Below are 20,050 nucleotides of genomic sequence, written 5' to 3' on the forward strand. Positions count from 1 at the left end.
GAGGTGTGTGTTGTCCTGCACATGGAAGCCCTGAGGTATGAGGACCCTGAGGCCAGACATCAGAGCAGGATGCATGTGGCCGACACGGGGGCAACATGCCAGAGCACTGCTGACCGCTGCTAGCTGCCAGAGAAGGATTAGTAATAATCCCTGCCATCCACCCAGAGCGTTCCAGTTTACAAAATGCTGTCACGTCGGCGTCGCATGTGGGCCCCACGACTGCCCAGAGGTGGGCAGAGCAGCGATTATGGTCCCCGTTATACATATGACAACCCTGAGGTCCCTGAGGTTAAGGGTCTGGCCTGAGACTGCACAGGAAGTGGCCAAGCTGGGTACAGAGCTAAGCCTCTTCACACCATGCCTGCCGCTGCATCCTGCCCAGAGCAATTTTTTTTTTTTTTTTTTTTTTGCGGTCCGCGGGGCCTCTCACTGTTGTGGCCTCTCCCGTTGCGGAGCACAGGCTCCGGACGCGCAGGCTCAGCAGCCATGGCTCACTGGCCCAGCCGCTCCACGGCATGTGGGATCTTCCCGGACCGGGGCATGAACCCGCGTCCCCTGCATCGGCAGGCGGACTCTCAACCACTGCGCCACCAGGGAAGCCCCTCCAGAGCAATGTTTATCAAGTGAGGCCTCTAGGGCCAACGGGCATATTTCCACTCTGAACAAACCACCGAGTAAAAAACCACGAATCATTTATTCTTTGGTGGTCTACACAGGCACTTAAATACTGTATTGCTGTCACGTGGCTGCCTGTGCAGGCCCCCGGAGTGGCTCTGGGCCTGCGTCCTGAGCCCTTGGTCAGGCCCAGGGGGAGAGGGCCGTCCTGCTATGTCCACTCCAAAAGCGGTAGCACCATGTGGACGGCTATGAGCAGAGTCCCCTCAACTGGGGGGCAGACCTAAGTTCCCCACCGCTCCTCACCCGAGGCTGGCCAGTCCAGGGTGCAGGACAGAGTTCCTCACGTGGGTCTGATCACCGTCCACATGTGAGCTGTCAGAGCTCATCCTTGTGCCCTGACTCACTGCTGGAGACAGACCCCTGTACGGGCTTGGGGGGCCCCTCCTGGGCTTCTTGGGGCTGTTCATGGGGGAGGTCCGTCTCTTCTGGGCTAAAGAGCATCTTCACCAGGTCATCCGCCTGCACCCTGTCCTGCAAGGACAAACCCCTGGCTGTTCAGAGAGGCCTCTGGACCAGGCACTCACCATCTCTCAGGTGCTACTTCCTGGAGAACAAGAAGGCTCTTCTCCAGTGGCCTCCGAGCTCATCCTAATCCCAGCAGGTCCTACTCCTTGGGCAGAGGCAGCAGAGGTGGTACCCAGCGAGGGACCAAGAACCAGGATCACTCCCCATATTGTCCCCACTGCCCCCCACCTGGAGCCCCATTCCCAAGGCAGGAAGAAGGGCCGGGGACCACGGTGACACAGTGCCGAAGCGAGGAGTCTCTCTGGACTCCCAAGCCCAGTGCTTCTCTCACGTCTAAGCATCGGCAATGGGACTGGGGAAGGTGGAAGCAGAACAAGGGCCCTGCCAGGAACAGGTCACAGCAGCGCCAACTGCTCTCACCCGCTCGCTGTGTCGAGCGTCCAAAGTGAACCACAGGGCGATGGCACAGCGCTGCCCTCTGGTGACAGCCTTCACTCCATGTGGGTTTTCTGTGCCCGAAGAGAATCCCACGGCCCTTCCGCACTGGGGCTGCACCTCTGCCTAAAGGGGACGAAGAGGGGGGTACACAGGACAGAGACCATAACCTGCCTTCAGAAGGGACATGGGGTCATTCAGGTCCAGGAGGGGATGGCTCCTCTGCCTGGCTTCCCAAAGACCAGGGCTAAAGAGAACAGGCGACTAGGCAGAGGCCCCCTGGTTTGGGGAGGGGAGTGCTGGCCACCAGGAGGGCCCCCTGCACCTTGAGGTTGTGTCTCCCCTCCCAGGGATGCGGACGAGGGCGCACTCACCGTCACGGTCTTGGCGTCTAGTTCAGTGAAAAAAAAGTTTCCTCCGTCGAAGTCTGCGTTCAGGTAAAGAATGGCACTGGGAAAGGCAGAGAGCACCTCGACACCGACTTCCTCTTCCCGCCCCTCAGACACCCACGGCTCCAGTGCCTTTATCTCCAAGTGCTCCCAACCAGCAGCAGGAGGGGGGGCCTTCTCTGAAGCCTCACGGACACGACTCCTGACCTTCCCGCCTCCCTACCCTCGCCCCTGAGAATCCACCATGCCCTTCTCTGGGGTGCTTCTGTACCAAGTCTACCTTTCCCTGTCCTACTCTCACACTGCTCTGTAATGATTCCCGTGTTATCTGACTCCCAATCCAGAGGATCCTGGACGCTGGGAGGAGCTGGTCCCAAACACGCATGTGCTGCGGGAGGGGGCAGGGCACAGGGCCCTGGGGGCCTCAGAGCAGAGCTGGCACCTGTAGTCCCGGAAGGTGTAGGCGGGGGGCTCCTTGATGCACACGAGGGCCTCTGCGTTCAGGATGCAGTTGTCCACGTGGACGGGGTGGCTACCGTCCTTCCTCTCGGCCTGTGCCTCTGCGGCCACGGAGACACACGTTAGTACTGGGGCACCTCAGGGGACACTGCAGCTCTCCTGCTGGCATGCGAGGGCAGGGGGGTCACTGCTGACCAGCTTCCCTTCCTCTGGTTGGATCCACGCTCTCCAAGTCTTTAGACACAGAGCAGCAGGCCTAACCTTAAACCCTTAACCTCGGTGACTAAAAACAAGGCCTCACCCAGCCCTTCACTGCCTGCCGACTCTTCCTGGCTTCCTGGCTTCCCGCTGCCCAGGCCCCTGGGCCCCCACCTGGAGGACGGGACACACACAGTTGCGAGTCTGGCACATTCCTTGGGTGTGCCCAGATTTTGATAGAATTCCAAACTTTCTGAGGGAGAGTAAAGCCCTCTAATCTCTGCTGCCCATCAGGGTCATATCGGCACCAGGGGCCGCTGAAGGCTCTGGCATGACAGACCCGGCTGTGGGTCACGTGTGGTTCCTGGACACTGGCCGTGCCTCACCCCTCCTAGGGAATGCAAAAGGGAACGTGACAGAGGGAGAGTGAACGATGAACAACCTCCAGCCTGCCCTAACTTGTAAAATAAGTAGTTCTCTCAGAAATTTGGTATTTAACAATTAGTGACAGAGAACTTGCAACGCAGATCATGATTCACCTAAGGACACCCGTATGCCCAGTAACAGCGTTGAGAACCACTGACTTACAGGATGCAAAATACTCTTGAATGCAGCACTCCGTAATTTGGCTTCTGAGGGCCTCACCAGTCTTACGTGGCTGCCCCCCGTCCCCCCTTGACCTTACGCTCCAGAAGTGGCCACTTTCTTAGTCCCCCAGCTGCCGGCTGCTCGATGCCTCCACTCCTCTGCTCATGCTGCTGCCTCCGGCTCCAACGTCCTCCCCCTGCCCCGTCTACTCCACAACTCCTATTCATCCTGCGCAGCTCTCATCACCTCCTCTGGGAAGCCCTCCCGACTCCCCGGGGAGACTGACTCGAACTTCCTCTGCTGCACTCATCGCAGTGGTTTACGTTGGTTCCCCAGCAGGATGAAAGGGACCATATCCTGCTCTTCTCCGCGTCCTCCGCATCCAGCTGGTGCCGGGGTGGGCAGTGTGTGCTGCACGGGGGCTGCGGGTTGAGGGAGGCCCACCTTCGATCGCGGTGCGGCACACCAGGTGGGAGTAGGAGAAGTAGAGGGGGCTGTCCAGGTGGAAGTAGGACGCCATGACACGCCGCACCTTCTCCGTCACGTTGTAGTACAGGTGAGCGCTCTGCAGAGGAACCTTCCCTTCCTGTCCCAGCTGCCGAGGAGACCAGTGGTCAGCTACGCTGCACGCTCCTCTGCGGGCCAACAGAGACCATAGGGGCGCCAGGCCCCGCTCCTCGTGCCCACCAAGGACCAGTCCCTCTGCTTCCCATCCACGACTCTCTGCCACCGCCCCCTCCCCTCGCCTTCACATTTCTCTTTGAGTAACCTGCTCAGAAGTAGAGCGGTTCTTCAGAAAGCGCTCTCAAGCTTGGGTATCAGTCTTGCTTGCTTGCCTCATTATTACACTAACAGCCACGGTTCAGAAGTCAAGCTCACCCAGCATGGTTCATCCTGCCTCCGTGGCAGCTGGAACGCTGACAGGCGGACACTTTACCTTTCCTACCACCATCTCCAACTCCTCCCCAGAGCCTGCGCTCCCCCTCCCCCTTCTCCACACTCTAGAACAGAGTACTGACCCTACCTTGAGGGCCTTGAAGACAGTGACGCCATAGAACTTTTCGCTGGGAGTGTGCGGGGACGTCTGACCCCGGTAGCCATCTCCTAAAGTTGCTGCTGCCTACGAGGCCCCAAAAACAGGTGGAGTTAGCCAGGCAGCTGAGGGCTCAAGAAGAGGTGGTCGACTGCCCGCAGCAAGGGGCAGGCAATCGTTCAGCACCTAAGAGGCACCTAGTCGGGGGAGGCTGGGCCCTTAGGGAGATGGCATGGTCACCGGGTTCCCTCACATTGGTCAGTCTCTGCAGCTCCCGGCACTCATCCTCAGAGATTACACCATCCATCACCACCCGCTGGGAACCGTTCAAGACTTTGGAGGTCATGGTGAGTCTGATACCGTCATAAAGCAGGGGGCCACCTGCAAAGCAATAACACCGGCTAAATCCAGCAGCAGCTCTGTCCAGACACTCTCCATCAGATATTGCCTTGCTGTAAGGAAGAGAAATTCCAGTTGTTTCCCGTTCACCAGAGAAACCTCCCGTTGGGTCGCTTCCAAAGGTAGGGTGGTCCAGAGGATGGAACTTAGAGCTGACGGGCAGGAGATCCAAGTCCTGGTCCACAGCTGTTGACTCCTGGGCTTTCACGCATTGTTGAGGAAACATCATAAAGACATTCCTAAAACATGAGTTCAGAACCAGAAAGAACTGGGTTTGACTCCTGGATCCTCCACTTACTAGCTGTGTGACCTTGGCAAGTTACTTAACTTCCCTGAGCCTTGTCTCATCTGTAAAACAGCATCTGCCTCGTAAGTTTGATGTAACTTAAAAGTTTAGCTACCATCATATCATCATCTATTTAAAATGAGGATCTTACAATCTGCCCAACCCACTTCCCAGGCGATTATGAGAACCAAGAGAAATAACAGGGTGAAAGCTCTCTGAAAACAAAGGAATGCTGGACAAATTCTTTAACATGCTAATCTCATTAAATTAAGCACTTGTTAATTGAAGCAACTGTAGAGTACAGGCCAGCCTTTCTCTCTTCTATTTCTCCTGGTGTCTCCCTGTGCTGGGGACATACCACAGACCCAATTCCACTCCATCTGTTATTTACTGAGGCCTCAGCGTGTGCCAAGCACTGTGCTAGAAAAGGCAAGGGATTAACACCTGAAGACAGCACCTGTTCCAACAGTTACACAAACGACCAACACAAGGCAGACCTTGTGAAAGTACAAAGTGCCTTGGAAGTTCAACAGAAACGGGGATGGGGATCCCAACTGGCCTGGAGTTTAAGAAAGGCTCTGTAGGGTGGATCCGAGACGCCTCACGGGGAGAGATGATGGGAAGTGTCTAGGAGGAGGCATAGGCCTGAACAAAGACTTGTGAGCAGAGAGCGGCCCAAGGACAAAGAGAAGGTATAAATGGGGAATGGTAGAACATACGGTTACAGGGGCAGGCAGGGAGGACGGCATCAGAGTCCCTGTGTTTGGAAGACTGGTCTAGCCCCCAGGTGGGAAGGGGCAAGGACAGATTGGAGGAGGAAAGATGAGTGCAGAGAGGAGGGGCTGGGGGCCTGATGCACGCCTGAGGCCATGGGACAAGAAAAGGGTTGGGGAGAGAGAAAGAGAGCAGAGTCCTAACTGGCAGAGGATTGGAGGGGATGGGCAAGGGGGCACCAGAGGAGACCTGAAGATTTTGAGGCTTGGTAACAGGACAAATGATGGCAGCTGGGAGAAAACAGTTTGGGGGTAAGGAGAGAGGACAAGTTGTCTCCTATAAATACTTACTGAAGCAAACTAAACTAGTGTCACTGTGACTCAGGAGTCTTACTTCTTAACCAAAGGCCAATTCTCAGTGCTCTTTGCAGGTGGAAGTCCCGTGGGTGAGGGAAGAAGGGCCACGGCGGGGGTGAGCCCTGACCCGTGCCAGCTCGCATCCTGAGGCTGCTCTCTAAGGGGAGCTGCCCAGCTAACATGGGGACCCCCAGCCTTGCTGCCTCCACGACAGCCGAGGTGGCCCCACGCTCGTCCTCTCACCTTCCTGGGTCAGCCTGTTCACGTCCAGCGACTCCTTGGTCTTCTCTTCCACGAGGGTCTCAATCTCCTTCATAAGGTTTCCGATCTCCTGGGAGATGCGGGCCGCTGTTTCCCGTTCTGACCTGTGAGCACAGCCAGTCTGAGGGCTGTATTCCAGCCAGGCTCCCACCCCAGCTTCCCATACTGGACCTGCCCACCCCTTGCCAGGAGTTCACATCTGCCTCTGCCTGGGCTCAGGAAGCCTCAAGTGCTTCATCACACTGATCCAATCATGCAGTTTCTTCAAGGCCCTCACTTCTGTTTCTCTTGCAGTCTCTTGGGAATCACCTCTTCTGGAGTCCATGAATCCTAAAAGCAGAGTAGGAAAAAATGAACAGTGTCGGGTGACCTGCTGAATCTTCCAGGTCTTGATGCACATACTAGGGCCTACAGGGAATCCACCTTCTCACCGGCCTCCTTTCAGGAGATAAAGTGAGAGGTCTCTGGAACTGAGTCACCTGTACCTGGCTGCCCAGAATTCCCCGTCTCTCGTCCACGCAGATCTCCTCTTTGGCTCAACCCCGCAACGGCCCTCTCCCCAGAGGCACACGGTGTACAGCTCAGCCTATCCCTTGCATCCCCGCCCCACTCCGGCTCCCTGCACCCTGGCTCACCGGGTCAACAAAGGGAATTCCAAAAACGTCATAAGCGAAGAAGAGCAGTTCTTTCTCCAGCAGGCTTCGCTGGTGGTACTCCTGGGCACTCTGAGGAAACGCAGTGGGAGGGACGCCCTGGTACGTAGCCCTGCCGCTGACTCTAGTCCGCACTCCCCACCCCTACGTGCCACACTGTTGCCCCCCGTGCGACCCAAGGCTTCCTCTCCCACTATCACTAGTGTGTCCGTCCCCCCGTTTGGGACAAAACTCTCACGTCTGTGCTCAAGGGTTCCTCTTGCCTGACACAAGCAGCCCCTCTGAGGGTGGCATAGCCAGGCTTCCCTTATAGGGAAACAGCCCCCTTTCCTTCCCCTGCCGTTAATCTCTGAGGCAGAAAACCTGAGGATTCTCAGGAAATACTCTTTAAGGAAGGAAAATTACTCCTTCTTGACTTCCGCAGGAGTTCAACACACAGGGGAAGAAAAACCTAGGTGTTAGGTGACTCCTGCGTTATTCATTTAATCTTTACAGCCACCTTGGAGGTTGATGAGATTATCCTCATTTTACAGACAAAGACACTGAGGTACAGAGGGGATATGCGACTTGTTTGAGGTGACACTATAGGAGATGATAGAGCAGGGACCTACATCCAAGCCTGGGTCTCTCCAATCCTAAAGCCCACGTGCTTTTTCCTATGCCATCTGCCTCCCCTCAGACTTGGAGTGGACGGTATCCCTCCCGGGAGTTGGGCCAGTGCAGGAGCAGCTGGGTCCAGCATCCGGCCATTCCCACACGTGCTCAGTGGTAGGGCTTACCCAGGGCAGGGAAACTAAGTACCTTCCGGGGTCACATCTTTCCCTAGGTGCCCTGCTAGTCTCCCAGCAGCAGAAGAAGGAAGGAAAAGAAAAAGAAGACATCATCAGTTGAAATAAAAGATGAGGGCAATAAGGAAAACTTTGAAGGCGTCAATGAGGCCTATATCACCTCTTGTATTTACCCAAGAGGAAGATGGAAATTTTCTCCTAAGGAGTTTAAACAACTGGCCTCCCTCACCTAGTACTGGACACCAAGCTAGGCATGTGTCATCTCCTTTAACCCTCTCCAGCTGCTCTATGAACCTGCCAGGGAGCAAGTCCCACTTCTACCATCTACTCATTCAACACTGATGTGCTGAGTATCAGCTATGTGTCAGAACTGTGCCGGCACTGGAATAAATCAGGGAAACAGAGATTCCGGTCACCATGGGCAGCCACAGGCTGCTACGCAAGTTAACTCATTTCCTGGAGCCTAAATGTCCTCATCTCGAAAATGGCAAGAATAGCGCCCACCTCACGGGGTGCCTGTGATGATTAAACGCGATGATGGGTATAAACCACCTAGCTCAGTGCTTGGCCTGGGACAGCGCTCAACAGATGTTAGTTACCTTCTTTCCAGAAGGGCAGTTCTAGTTAGAAATGGTAGACTGACCACTTATTTTCCCTTTCTGCCCCAGACTCACTAATATGACTATAAAGGGTCAGGGGGAGGGATCTTAACCAAGCAGAGACTAGGAGACGTGCCATCTCAAATCCAGACGGTCACCATCTAGCGGCCCAAGAGGACAACGACAAGGTAACCAGTCTCCATATGGGAGGGGGTGGCAAGAGGAGGGTTATTAGAGACTCTCAGGATTGCGGATCCAAGAAGGAAGAGCCTTGGTTTTGTTTTTGTTTTTTTTTTGCCGTATGCGGGCCTCTCACTGTTGTGGCCTCTCCCGTTGCGGAGCACAGGCTCCGGACGCGCAGGCTCAGCGGCCACGGCTCACGGGCCCAGCCGCTCCGCGGCATGTGGGATCTTCCCGGACCGGGGCACAAACCCATGTCCCCTGCATTGGCAGGCGGACTCTCAACCACGGTGCCACCAGGGAAGCCCGAGCCTTGGTTTTTAACTTCAGGGTAGGTTGATGACCCCACCTCACTGGGTTGTTATGAGAATCAAACGAAAGAAAAGCTATGAAAAATTTTTGTAAACTATAAAATGCCACGCACATTTGAAGGGTGCTTATTTTCCACAGTAAGCGCCACACAACCAGAAGGGGAGGTCTGTTACTGCCGCATCATCCACCTGCTTTTCCCAGTGAACAGAGGAAAAATGAGCCACCCTGGGCTGGAGTGCGGGCAGGGCAGGAGGCTGTGAGGGCGGAATCCTGCCACCTGCGTGCCCCGCGGCCAGCGCCCTGCACGTGTCTCCCAGGCTGGGAATGTGGTGCCTAATTAGACACTGAGAGGAGGGAGGCACGAACCCCCTGGCCCACCGCCAGTCCCACCTCTCCCCTCCTCCCGCCCCCCACCTCACTCAGGCCTCGGTGGCTCTCTCTGGACCGTGACGGCCTCCGGCACCTCCTATTCTGAGCCCTGCCCCATCACATCACATCAGGCTGCTTAAAACCCTCTGACGGCTCACCATTGCCTGCCTCACACAGTAGGGTCCAAGGTCCTGGAGAGGCACTCAAGACTCCTCAAAAATCTGACCCTCCCGGGCCTCATTGCCTGCAACTCCCCAGCACCATCTTCCGTTCACATGGGACTGTTGTCCAGGTGGTTTGCACATGCTGCTCTCCATCTAAAAGGCCCTTCTCTGACTCATTCACCTACTGAAGGCTTTTAAAACCAATTGTCAACACCACTGCCTCTGGTGAAGCCTTCCCGGACCCGCCAGTTGCTTACTTTTCCTCCGTGCTCCCACTCTAGCTCGCGGACCCCTCTACTATGATATTCACCACAGCATTTTACAAATCTCGGATTGTACACCTTTCCAGGGCGGTTTTAGATGGCATTCAAAAAGACATGAAAGTAGTACAAATGTAGCTAAAAGAAACCCCCGGAGTATCGATAGACATACATAGAAATGTTCAGTCCTCCCCCACCTAGCCCCTGACCCACAGGCCCATGCCTGGGGGTGGGGGGGTTAATCCTGATGAACAGTTTCTTACCAATCTGTGCAGAAAGTTAAAAAACTTCAAAATATATATGTACTACCAAAAAATGTAAATAGGATACCACTACAGTTCTATGTCTTCTTTTTCTTTACCTAAAATTACATCATGGAGACAATTTCATATTGGTACGTAGGAATCCACTCAAGCAACATAATGCTTATCTTGTACGTCATTGAATGAACGTGCCAATTTTATTTAACCAGTTCCCCAAATTGATAGCATTGAGCTTGTTTCCAGTTTTTTGCTTTTAGCGGCGGACTTCTGATGCACATCTGTGCACGTTTACCTTTGCACGCTTGTGTAGTACAGCCAAGGGTGAATCCCCGGCAGCCAGATCTCTGGGTACATGAACAGTACAGTTTGCAGCCCTACCAACAGCCCACGGGTGTGCCTGCTTTCTCACCCCCTACATGTGTCCAATAGACTTGTTGCATACACAACTGAGGGGCCTCTAGAGTAACTGTAGCTATCTAACTTTTTTTTTTCTTTGACAAAAGGAAAAACTGATCCAAAGTTACAGCTATTTTTACAGACTGTAAGATTGGGTTTTGGAGAGGCCAGCAGGACACAAGTGATTGAGGGCCACAGTGACAAGCCACCCCATCTCAGGAGGTGGCTGAAGTTAGAGGTAAGAAAACCCACCACCTGCTACTTATGTACCATCAGCAAGACCCCTGTGATGCTACCTGTCCACACAACACTTTGTACAGCACCTGTCGGCTCACTATCTCATTTGACCCTCACACTTGCCGTGTTGAAGACAGAGAAGAACCATAATCCTATTTTACAGAAGGAGAAAATGAGACTCAGAAGGGCAGTGCAGCACGACTAAGATCCCACATGATGTGTCAAAAATCACATGGCTAGTAAGTAGAGGAGCCAGGACTTGAGTCCAGATTAGTGACTTCAAATCCACCTCATTGTTCTGGGCTCAAGAAGGAGAGGATCTAGGGCCTGTGCAAGGCATATGTACAAATATCGAGGTTCGCAGTATTGAACTTCATTAAGTTAAAAACAGAGAACTTTTCCTGTTTTTAATACAAAAATGATACCCATTCACTGCAGGGAATTTAGAAAATATAAAGGAGCAAAACACAAAAATCACCCGTAATTCCAGAAATAGCCATTGTGAAGTGAACAGCACAAAGTGCAGTCCCCCCGGCAGTGCAGGCGTGGGTCTGCTTCCACTTCAGTGCCTTTCGTTTTAGTCTTTCTATTACATAGATTTTTCTCCTTGTTTGGGAGTGAGATGGGTATAATGCTGAAACAGGGAGAGACAGAACAATGGCAGAAAGAAGCGGGGGCGGGGAAGAAAACCGAGGCAGAAAAGAGGTGAGTGAAAAAAAAATTTAGCATGAAGTAGAAAATGATATATCTTGGCCAAGTCAAGTCTCAAAGTGGAGGTGCTGAGAAAGGGAAAGAACATGGCTGCTTTGCAGTTCTGCTTTTCCCTGCCGACTCGGAGCACAGACTTCGGGGCCCAGATTGTGCTAATTAAGGTACTGGCTTATTCCCCGCTTTCTGTGCACTCACACCCACCCAGGCAACCTGCCCCCACCCCTCACTGCCCGAGCAGCCCCGGCTCCTCCTCCTCTACCCCACTCTCTGCTTTCTGGTCTGGGTTCAGCTGGCAGCCACCCAAAGTAATGCAAGTCTCTCACCTCACGGGGGCCGATGGATCTGGCTTGCTCTTCTCCAAGCATGGCTGTGTAGTAGGCCAGATTCTGGCTCATCACCTCATCATTGGGGAAGAAGAGGAGATAGGTCTTGGCGCATTCAATGGCCTGTGTGTAATTCCCAACTGCAAAGGGGAAAAAATGGCTGAGAAGAAAGCATCGAATCCTGGGTACCGTGAACCGCCCAGTGTTCAGTCTCAGCACAGCTCGAGGCAATGATGACACGGCAAGGTGGCACCAGCTACATAACACGACTGCCTGATTTGCGGGAGAAGTTGCAGAATAAATGATAGAATATACGACTGATTTTTAAGGTGCTCAGTGCCTGCAAGTAATTCAAACATTGGCCCTAATATTCCCAATCAGTAGACCAATTTCAGGACTATTCCCCTGTCTTCCTACCTTTTCTTCCCTATGGATTTTCAGAAGAGAAGGGAAGATTCCAATAGCAGATTGTCTCTTTCGCAGAGTTCTTGCTAATATGTGTTGGTCTCCTCAACCATAAAAGTGTATATTCTTGAATATGCTGTGGTGCTTAGCACACAGTGGGGACTCAGTAAAGACCTGCCGACTTGTTGCTTTTCTGGATACTGACAGCCCCCTCACCCCACCCCAGAGCATCAGTGCTACATGAGGGAGAAGGGCGGGGAAATGCCCTGTGAGCTGGTTTAAATGGAAGCACACCCTTGCCTTTACTATAACTTAACTCAGGTGCAAAATGAGATTATAAATGTTATAGAGGGGACCAGAGGGTGAGGCCCTAGAGTCTCCCTCCCCCAGCTTCTCAGGCTGCTGGTACTGCTTCTTGGAAGGTGGCTTGTAACAAGGTATTCAGGGATCGCCTGGCATGGTGCCTGCCAGAGCCCAAGAGAGAAACCAAACAGCCTGAAGAAGCACAGTGGCCATAATCCCTGCCTTCCTTGCTTTTGGCTTAGTGAAAAGCAGCTGAGAGAGAGAAGGGAGGCCTTACTGTTGTAGTAGGCAAACTGCAGATAATTATAATGCGATGGGAGGAAGTCTTCAAAGGGCTTCTCTCGACTTGGGTGGGAAGCAAGCTCGGTGACACAGTTCTGCTTACAGCTGAGGACCTGGATGTAATGGTCTGAAAGGAATCGAGGAGAGGGAAGAAACATAAGGTCAATTTCCAGGATTCAAATGCTGCTTAAGATGAACAAATTCAAGTGGAAGCAATTTTCAGTCAGATTCCCGGATTTAAGAGATTCAGGAATGAGGCTGAAGATGCTGTGTCTGCAGAATCACGTTGCTGCCCTCAGAACCCAGAGGCCTGGCCGAGGGCTGGGTTTGGGGCCCGCACCTGTGATGGCCTGGAAGAGGTCGGCGTTGTATTCCAGGTAGTTGTATCCGTCGTAGTCGTAGGGCCCTTCACAGAGGGCACGGCACTCCTCGTCTGCCGCGAAGTACTCCCGCAGCGCCGTCTCCAGGTGGGGCACGGCTTCCTGCAGCTGCTCCTCGGAGTAGAGGCGCACTCCCAGCCGAAACTCATGCTACTGGGAGGAAGGGGTACTCAGATGCAGGGCAGACTGCAGACAGCCCTCCCTCCTTGCCCACGGCCACCTCCACGGGCATCCCCGTAGCCCTCTCAGGTTACGGATGGAAAGGGTGGCTGCTACACAAAGAAAGCCTGCTGGAAATGGTCTTTACTTAGTCAGTCTTTACATCTGACTTTCTTTTGAAATTTGAAAACATTTAACTCAATCTACTTGAAAGATATATGGGAATTCACTGTCATTTTCTTGCACTTTTTTTTGTGGGGCTGCAAGGTTTCAAAATAAAAATTTAATAAAAGAAATTTTAACTCTGAGCTATCAGAATGTGGTTTGAGGTGATGAAAGCAATCTTTCTAGCAGTAAGGACGGATTTGGGCTGCTGCAGCTGATTACAGACTTTGCTTCTGCTCTCTGTGGGACATGGCTCCCTTCTTGCGGACAATAACCATTTTCATTTGTCACAGAATCACTAAAAAAGAAAAAAAAATCCAAACTGTGTAGAGTTGTATAATGTACTAGATGTACACAGTTTACTTTTAAAAGTCATTTTGATGTTGTTTCTAATATGCCTATTTCTAAACTACAACATATGCCCTTTATGAAAATGCTATATCGGGATTTCCCTGGTGGTCCAGTGGCTAAGGCTCTGTGCTCCCAATGCAGGGGGCCCAGGTTCAATCCCTGGTCAGGGAACTAGATCCCACCTGTGGCAACTAAAGATCGCGTGTGCTGCAACGAAGATTCCCCGCAGGCCACAACTAAGACCCGGCGCAGCCAAATAAATAAATATTTTTAAAAAATGCTATGTCATCATAGACAATACCTCTTATGGGACACAGACTTTTCCTGCTAAATAAATAGAATAAGAACATTGAGGAATACTGTACCACTCACTGTAGTGAAAAGAAAAAACCTACATGACCAAAAAAATTTGACAAGTAAATGAATACGATGTGTGCGTAAGAAGGATTGTCATGCAGCCACTAAAAATTGTGTTTTCAAAGAAAATTTGAAGACATGAGAAAAGACGCATCAGCATCATATGTCAGTTCAAAAGGGATGATGAAAAATACATACACAATATGACGCCAAATTAGGTTTAAAAATTAGAAATACTGAAGACTTAAAAAATAGGCCAAAATATCAACTACTGGTTTTCTGAAGGTGGCACTATTATAGATGATTACTTTCTGTTTTTTGCGTATTTGCATTTTTCTAATGTTGTACAATGAACATACATTACTTCTGTAATCAGAAAGCAACCCTAGTGAATGTCACTATAAACAGAAAGAGCGAGAGAAAGGGATAGCGTGTCTTGTTTGTTTTTTGTTTTCACCATGTGGGGTTTGGCCTCAAGATCCTTGAAGTCGGCTTCCTTCACCCCAGACATGGTTTGGTAATAGTCCAGGTTCTGACGCATCTCCATGTGCTCAGGGTTGCCCACGAAGAAGGTGTGAGCTGCTGCTACGGCTTTCTCCAACTTGTTTATCTAAGGGTGAAGAACAAGAACATGGTTGCCACATCCAAACCTTGATGGTTTGCGTCCAAATGTGCAGTTCACAGTAAACAGGAAATCCCCGCCTCCCCGAGCCTTCCACTCAGTGTGCCTCAGCCCCTGCCAAGCCCAGAAAACACACCTATTGCAGGAACTACATACCAGAGATTAGAAGCGCGGGGCCCTGGGCAGGTTTTCAGCTATTTCCCAAATCAGCATTAGAGATTCCTCAAATTACAGGAGGCAATGCTTCAGAAGTGTAAACATTCTATTCTAAAACAAAGGTGGTATTGTAGGGGGAATGCTATGGAAGACTGACTGCCTAAATAATATACTCTTGAGCCTTGGATGAGGCGACTAAGCTGAAGAAAGTCTAAGGAGTCAAGGATTAAGGGGTAGGGGAGAAACAGCAGTTAACAATTAGACCATGCCAAAGAAGCTGCCTGGGGTGGGGGGAATATATATAATGTATGTATATATATATATAAAATGTATATATAATGTATATATATATATTTTTTTTTCCTCTGCGTACGTGTTTTTGACACATTCAGGGAAAAGGTGGGTGGCTGAAAAGTCTTAAGATCCTATACAAAATCCAGACATGGCATCTTCTGACTTTTCAAAGCCCAGGGCTCATGAGGTTAAAATAAGTGGCTATACAGAAATCTGAGGGGGGAAAATGCGCTACAGGTCACAATCATGCCCATAGCAATGGACTCCAGCATATCAAAATTATACAGCTTCATATGTAGAATCCAAAATAAATCACTAGGTGGGTCTGCGCGGGTCTCCAAGCCGCCTGCCTGGCAGCGGAGAGGTCACGGCGTGAGGCCGCCGCCACAGTCGCCGCGAGGTCGGAGTGCTGGGCTGCACTGTGGCCTACTGCCGGCAGGAAGGGAAGGATCGAATCATATTTGTGACCAAAGAAGACCATGAAACTCCAAGCAACGCGGGGCTGGTGGCCGACGACCCCAATGATCTGTAAGAGGAGCACTGACGGATCCTGCCCAATGGAGACCTCAGCTGGAACTGCCTGTGCCTTGGGGGCATGGCCAGCGGCCCGTGTGGGCAACAGTTCAAGGCAGCCTTTTCCTGCTTCCACTGCAGCACAGAGGATGTCAAGGGGTCGGACTGTGTAGACCAGTTCCAGGCCATGCAGGAGTGCATGCAGAAGTACCCGGACCTCTATCCCCAGGAGGAGGACGAGGAGGAGAAGCCAGCAGATCCATTAGAGGAATCGGCTGCTTCTGAGCTCGCCGCGACCAAAGAACAGAAGGGGTCCAGCTAATGAAGGCCTGGGGCGCTGGGCTCCAGCCTCCTTCAGAGTGTATGAACCTCTCCAAGGAAGTGTCTCTCCCTCTGTTGTTCTGTGCGTGTAATGTACAAAATAACGTATTGTGCTGATCAGGGGTCTTGGCCCCTTGACATATACACTGAAAAATGGGTTGTGTGTATGTGTATCTCACATGAACCTAACAGCGAATGTAGCTGCCACTTCTGAATTCTCTTCTCAGATTGTCCTGAATGTTGCCACTTTGAAATAACGTACTGAATAATCTCAGCAACCAAAAATCATTATCTGAGAGTGTCTCTTGTGAGCGAGCTGATTTATTCTGATTCATTGTATCCCTTTTAGTAGATTTTATACCCAGTTGGAAAATGAAATAGAAACAAAACATCTTCCTTTAAAAATGCTGGAGCGGGGCTTCCCTGGTGGCGCAGTGGTTGAGAGCCTGCCTGCCGATGCAGGGGACACGGGTTCGTGCCCCGGTCTGGGAAGATCCCACATGCCGCGGAGCGGCTGGGCCCGTGAGCCATGGCCGCTGAGCCTGCGCATCTGGAGCCTGTGCTCTGCAACAGGAGAGGCCACAACAGTGAGAGGCCTGCGTACCGCAAAAAAAAAAAAAAAAAAAAAAAAAATGCTGGAGCAGGGCCATTCCTTGTAGAAGAGGCAGGATGATCAGCCCTTGAGTATCTGACGAAGCGCTATGCTCCATTTCTGATATATTTTGGTTTCCAGTTTGCATTGAGCTCCAGGTTTTCTACGTTTGGAAAACAGAGCTTTGGACCCTCTGAGTGACTCCCTTTGTAAGTGAAGAGAAAGGCTGTTTTTTTCTGTTCTTGTTATTCCAAAAGCCCTGGTTTGGGGTCTGTGTTCACACTGGCTCTGTCTCAGCCTGTTCAGATGCAATGTTCTTGAGAGGTGGGGACCTAATCATTACCAAAGTAGCACCCGAGAGAGGAAACGGTATCAATTAAAAGGAAAACATGATTCTTACCTGAAAAAAAAAAATCACTGATGATCTAATGATTAATTACATGGGTTGTGGTGTCAGACTGGTGACAAAGGTAGGTTTAATTATTCACTTGTTGGGGCTTTAGGCAAGTTAAAGTTTACTCTCTAAACTCAGTTCTCTAATTGGTTATCTGAAGATAGTACTCACTACCTCACAGGATTGCTGGGAAAGTTAAATGAGAGGATATATATCCAGCTTCTAACACATGGTTCTGGACACATATTAAGTGCTTAATAAATGTTAGCTCGGGCTTCCCTGGTGCCACAGTGGTTGAGAATCTGCCTGCCAATGCAGGGGACACGGGTTCGAGCCCTGGTCTGGGAAGATCCCACATGCTGTGGAGCAACTAGGCCCTTGAGCCACAACTACTGAGTCTGTGCGTCTGGAGCCTGTGCTCTGCAACAAGAGAGGCCGCGATAGTGAGAGGCCCGCGCACCGCGATGAAGAGTGGCCCCCGCTCGCCGCAACTAGAGAAAGCCCTCGCACAGAAACAAAGACCCAACACAGCCAAATAAATAAATAGCATTCCCTTTAAAAAAATAAAATAAAATAAATGTTAGCTCAATAAATGTAAATCCTAGCACATTAGTAATATGCTAAGAAAAATATTTTTTCTTTTCTGATCATCAGTACTAGTAAATGCACACTAAACAAGAAGTCAGCCCTGGCTGTGACCCCCAAATAGCTAGGTGACCCACGGTCAACAGTCGCCATCTCTGTACCTCAGTTGCCTTAATTATAAAATTAGAAATTCTCTCAAGTCTGTCCCTTTTATGGATTGATTCTCTCTCCCATATCTTTCAGCACTGCTCTTGCCTTTCTCTGTTCTCCATCTCCACACCTCTCACCCCACCCCCAGCCCTTCTTTACCCTCTAAGCACGAAGCACCTCATTTCTTTCTCTTATGTGGACAACTGAAGTCATCTCCTAACGGTTCACCCTGCCACCACTTTCTCCTTCTCCCAAGGCCTACGTCACATGGCTTCCAGAATTAGCATTCTACAGCCCAGTTCTGACGATGGCTCCTTGAAGCCTGCAGAATTCTCTTCCCAGTCTGGCCCCACTCTATCGTGAATGGCCATCCTTCCTCTCCTCTAACAATATTTGAGATCAGCTTCAAATGTCACCTCTTCTTTCAAGTCTAACTTCTCTGACACAAAGCTAGATTCCTCCTCCTTTGTGTTCCCACAGTTGGATATACATACCCTTTCAGTAGCCCTTACTACTAAAGTGACTCTTAACAGCAAAGCAAGGTAACACAAAAAAATATAAAGTCAAGCATTTTAATTACCTGTACAAGAACTGGGATGTAGTAAGTATTCAGTAAATGTCAAAGAATTTTAAAAAGTGCTGTTAAGTGACATGACCAAAGACATAGCCCAATTATTTTGGTTTCAAGTCCAGCACTCTTCTGGGAAACTAGGAGGAATGGACCAGAACTGTGTAAGCATAATGCTTGTGGAAAGGTGGAAATTTGAGGTCCCCAAGATTTTCTAAGTCTCTCTTTAGGTTGAATTGAAGGTCTGTTAAACTATAGATATAATAGATACCCGGCACAGCTCCTTCTTCCTTTTTTTTTTAAATTAATTAACTAATTAATTTTTGGCTGCGTTGGGTCTTCATTGCTGCGCACGGGCTTTCTCTAGTTGCAGCTAGCGGGGGCTACTGTTCGTTGCAGTGTGCAGGCTTCTCATTGTGGTGGCTTCTCTTGTTGCGGAGCACGGGCTCTAGGCACGCGGTCTTCAGTAGTTGTGGCATGCAGGCTCAGTAGTTGTGGTGCACGGGCTTAGTTGCTCCGCGGCATGTGGGATCTTCCCGGACCAGGGAACGAACCCATGTCCCCTGCATTGGCAGGCAGATTCTTAACCACTGCACCACCAGGGAAGTCCCTCCTTCTTCCTTTTTTCCCCAACAAAATGGGCTAATAACAGCACTTACTTTACAGGATATTGCCAGAATCTGGGCAAATGAATTAATAAACGTAAAGTACTTAATAGTGCCTGAAAGTATGTGTTGGCTCTCATTATCATCATAAATCAGAAGCACTCCAAATCTATGTATACACTTGGACTTAAGGCACTCTGGAATTCCTAAAAGTACTCATTTTCTTTGGAAACCTGACGACCAGCCAGAGGGTCCCTTACAGGGAGGGGCCAGACAGCCTCTACTGGCGACGTGGCAACCTCATGTCCTGAAAGAAAGCTGTTGCACTCGGGCAGCAGGAAAAGCATCACTGAAGAGCGAACCGGAAGGAAGATACTGTAGAAAGGTCTTAGCTTCTCACTCGGTAACTTACAACAAAATTAGGATCAGAGACCCAAGCTGTCGCTGTAGTTCCCTCTAAGAGGCCTCTCGGGGAACACAAGACCAAGTTTTGCTTGGTCTGTGCCTTAACCCCGGCTGGATCTTTGGGGTCACCATCTGCCTATGCGAACCGGAGAGCCTGGTCTCCCGGCAGGGTCTCTGCTCTCCCTGGATCCGGGAAGAGCTCCCTGGCCAAGACGCCACTTTCCCTCTCCGCGAGCACTTCCCTGGCCCCCCAAGTTCCCCCGGGGCAACCACACCCAGAAGGACCCCGGCCGCCCCGGGGCCCAGGCAGATCTGCACCTTGAAGTAGGCGACCTGTAGGTAGTTGTATGGGCTCCGCTTGCTGAACTCCAATTCCAGCTCCTCGCTGAGCGAGTGGGCGGCCGACGGCCCGAGGCAGCGGCGCAGGCAAGCGGCGCGGCGCAGCAAGCCCCCGAAGAAGCGTAGGTCGTGCAGGGCGGCGGCGCCCGAGGCCTGCGCCAGGCTGGGGGGCGAGTCCGGGTCCAGCTCCCACGGGAGGTCGGCGGCACACCGGGTGCGGCAGCGCAGGCGAAGGGCGCGCAGGGCGGCCCGCGAACGCAACGCCCGCTCCATGCTCAGAACCACCCCGGCCCAGTCACCGCGAGCATAGGCCGCGGTCCCCTCCGCGAAGAGCAGATCAGGCGCCGTCATGTCCCATTCCACCTCGGACTCCGCCTCGGCCCGGCAGGCAGAGGTGGCGACCGCCAGCAATGTGGTCAGCAGCCTCAACGAGCGCGCCGCCATGGCCGCTCAGACCTAACGGAACCGCTGGTCACCGGCCAGGGAGGCCAGGGAAGCCCGAGTCCCACCCCCGGGAATCCCCGCCCCAGAGTGAAGCCCCGCCCCGAGTGAAGCCCCGCCTCCCAAACCCGGCAGCGCACGCCCACG

General features: G+C 51.7%; 1 protein-coding gene across 2 annotated transcripts; it reads right to left on the reverse strand.

Annotated features, from left to right (window-relative positions):
- Positions 1 to 678: 678 nt before the first annotated feature.
- Positions 679 to 19,948, reverse strand: P3H1 (prolyl 3-hydroxylase 1). Of its 2 annotated transcripts, none has more exons than XM_079942175.1 (15): positions 19,442 to 19,948; positions 14,376 to 14,528; positions 12,847 to 13,036; positions 12,502 to 12,633; positions 11,517 to 11,656; positions 6,897 to 6,986; positions 6,539 to 6,591; positions 6,244 to 6,365; positions 4,499 to 4,626; positions 4,237 to 4,332; positions 3,657 to 3,807; positions 2,410 to 2,527; positions 1,953 to 2,028; positions 1,564 to 1,704; positions 679 to 1,149 (listed from the first exon to the last, which is right to left on the reverse strand). In XM_079942175.1, the coding sequence occupies exons 1-15, from the start codon at positions 19,904 to 19,906 to the stop codon at positions 994 to 996; spliced, it is 2,211 nt and encodes a 736-aa protein (XP_079798301.1). In that variant the 5' UTR covers positions 19,907 to 19,948; the 3' UTR covers positions 679 to 993. The 2 variants fall into 2 exon arrangements, with proteins under 2 accessions (XP_079798301.1, XP_079798302.1); XM_079942176.1 differs by lacking the exon at positions 19,442 to 19,948 and adding an exon at positions 14,697 to 14,785.
- Positions 19,949 to 20,050: the final 102 nt, after the last annotated feature.

This window comes from Stenella coeruleoalba, assembly GCF_951394435.1.
Source record: "Stenella coeruleoalba genome assembly, chromosome: 1".
Classification (NCBI taxonomy): Eukaryota; Metazoa; Chordata; class Mammalia; order Artiodactyla; family Delphinidae; genus Stenella; species Stenella coeruleoalba.